A 1,868-nucleotide genomic window follows, 5' to 3' on the forward strand; every position below is an offset into this window, starting at 1 on the left:
TGCACATGCTGTTGACTTGTGTTTTACTGGCCTGACTCATATTATAGCTTATTCCCAGCTACTCCACCAACAGTTCCCATCCCTTAGATTTAAGAGATATTTATAGTGTCATGTATAGCCAAAGTTTGTCCTACTTTACTTTATTAAAAAGGAATCCTATCAATGGTCACTGGTAAACAGCCGGGGCATCATGAATCAACATTACTTTACTCCCAGTATTTTCCCTTTTGAAAAGTTGACAAAGACCCTATAAGACTGAAATGACAGGCAAAGGGACACTCAGAATGATTATTTTTGAGGAAGATTCCAGTCTAATCTTCTCTGTCATCTCAGTCCCAGGGCAGCTTCCTGCTCCCCCAGGGTTTCTGACACACTCAGGATGTGGGTTGCAACACTGTGTTTCTTGCACAGTAATAGACCGCAGAGTCCGCAGATGTCAGGCTGCTGAGATCCATGTAGGCTGTGCTGGAGGATTTGTCTACAGTCAGTGTTGCTTTCCCCTGGAAGTTCTGAGCAGAGCCAGAATTACCATTTCCAGGATAAATCCATCCAATCCACTCCAGGCCCTGTCCAGGCCTCTGCCTCACCCAGTGCATATATTCATTAGTGAAGGTGTAGCCAGAAGCCTTGCAGGACAACTTCACAGAGGAACCAGTCCTCACCAGCTCAGGACCAGACTGCTGCAGCTGGACCTGGGAGTGGACACCTGTGGAGAAAAAGACAGAGTGGATGTCATTGTCACCTCAGACCCTGTTCCTTCTTCAGGTTTGGAACTGGAAAGCCCCTTACCTGTAGTTACTGACAGGAGGAAGAGAATGATCCAGCTCCATCCCATGGTGAGGTCTTGTGTGCTCAGTGACTGTGGAGAGGACACTGGTCATATGCTGTTATGGGTTGTAGATATTCCAGTATTTACCACCATAACTCAGTAATTTGCATATTCATGAGTAGGGTACGTCTTATATAAGTACCTACTCCTGCTAGAGGAGGTAGAGGACTCCTGGATCAGACAGCAAGATGCTGAGGACCAAGTCTGAATCCTCTCTCAGGAAATGCATAACACGATCTTTCCATGAGCCCTGTACAGATGCTGAGATTGTAACAGCAGGACCTGACCTCTCAGTAGATTTCAAGCCTGAGACAATTGCTTCACTTTGTAACCAGGTTGTCAGATTTATTTACAGGAGGTGGTTGTGATGATGATGATGAGAATGATGATGATGATGATGATGATGATGATGATGATGACAGTGATGGGAAATTTAAAACCTAAAAGTCTGAAATTTGCAGACTCCTTTCAGATATATGCAGTTAATATTTGCCTTACCAAAAGATTATGTACTGAGAAACTCACTCAAATGACCAAAAGTAAACACACTTCGGATGTAGATGAACAGCAATGATGATTGCAACAACACAATAACTAAATTATGGAAATTAACTATGTGTCTGTCAACAGAGGATTTCACCATGAAGACATGTTTATGTAAACAGCACAACAGAAGTTTTTCATCTGCCAGGAATATGGAACTTACATCAGTTATAGAATATTGGATGCAATGAGAGATAAAGGTATTAAGAGAAACCCAGAAACACAGACATTAAATGATACTCTCATTAGTAGTTTTTAGACATTCCATACTTTCATACAACTATGAATGCTAATATATAATGATGTATTTGTGAAATTGTTTAGTAAAATAAGGTAAAGGAAGAGTAAGTAAAAATAAGGTTAGGGATTATGGGGGAAATATACACAGTGTACAAAATATACATGTCTAAAATTTCTAAATATAAATTGTTATTTTTACCTTTCACAATTTATATTTTTTGAAATTATAATCCATGTATAAAATACATTATGATCA

The 1,868-nt window shown here is 40.0% G+C and overlaps 1 gene segment (V, D, J or C); it reads right to left on the reverse strand.

Annotated features, from left to right (window-relative positions):
- Positions 1 to 374: 374 nt before the first annotated feature.
- LOC128110412 (Ig heavy chain V region 108A-like) lies at positions 375 to 835 on the reverse strand. The segment is given in 2 exon segments: positions 375 to 706; positions 790 to 835. Coding segments are annotated over 2 exon segments (378 nt in total).
- Positions 836 to 1,868: the final 1,033 nt, after the last annotated feature.

The sequence above is a fragment of the Peromyscus californicus genome, unplaced genomic scaffold (assembly GCF_007827085.1).
Source record: "Peromyscus californicus insignis strain IS unplaced genomic scaffold, ASM782708v3 Scaffold_15__1_contigs__length_86483966, whole genome shotgun sequence".
NCBI classification, from domain to species: domain Eukaryota; kingdom Metazoa; phylum Chordata; class Mammalia; order Rodentia; family Cricetidae; genus Peromyscus; species Peromyscus californicus.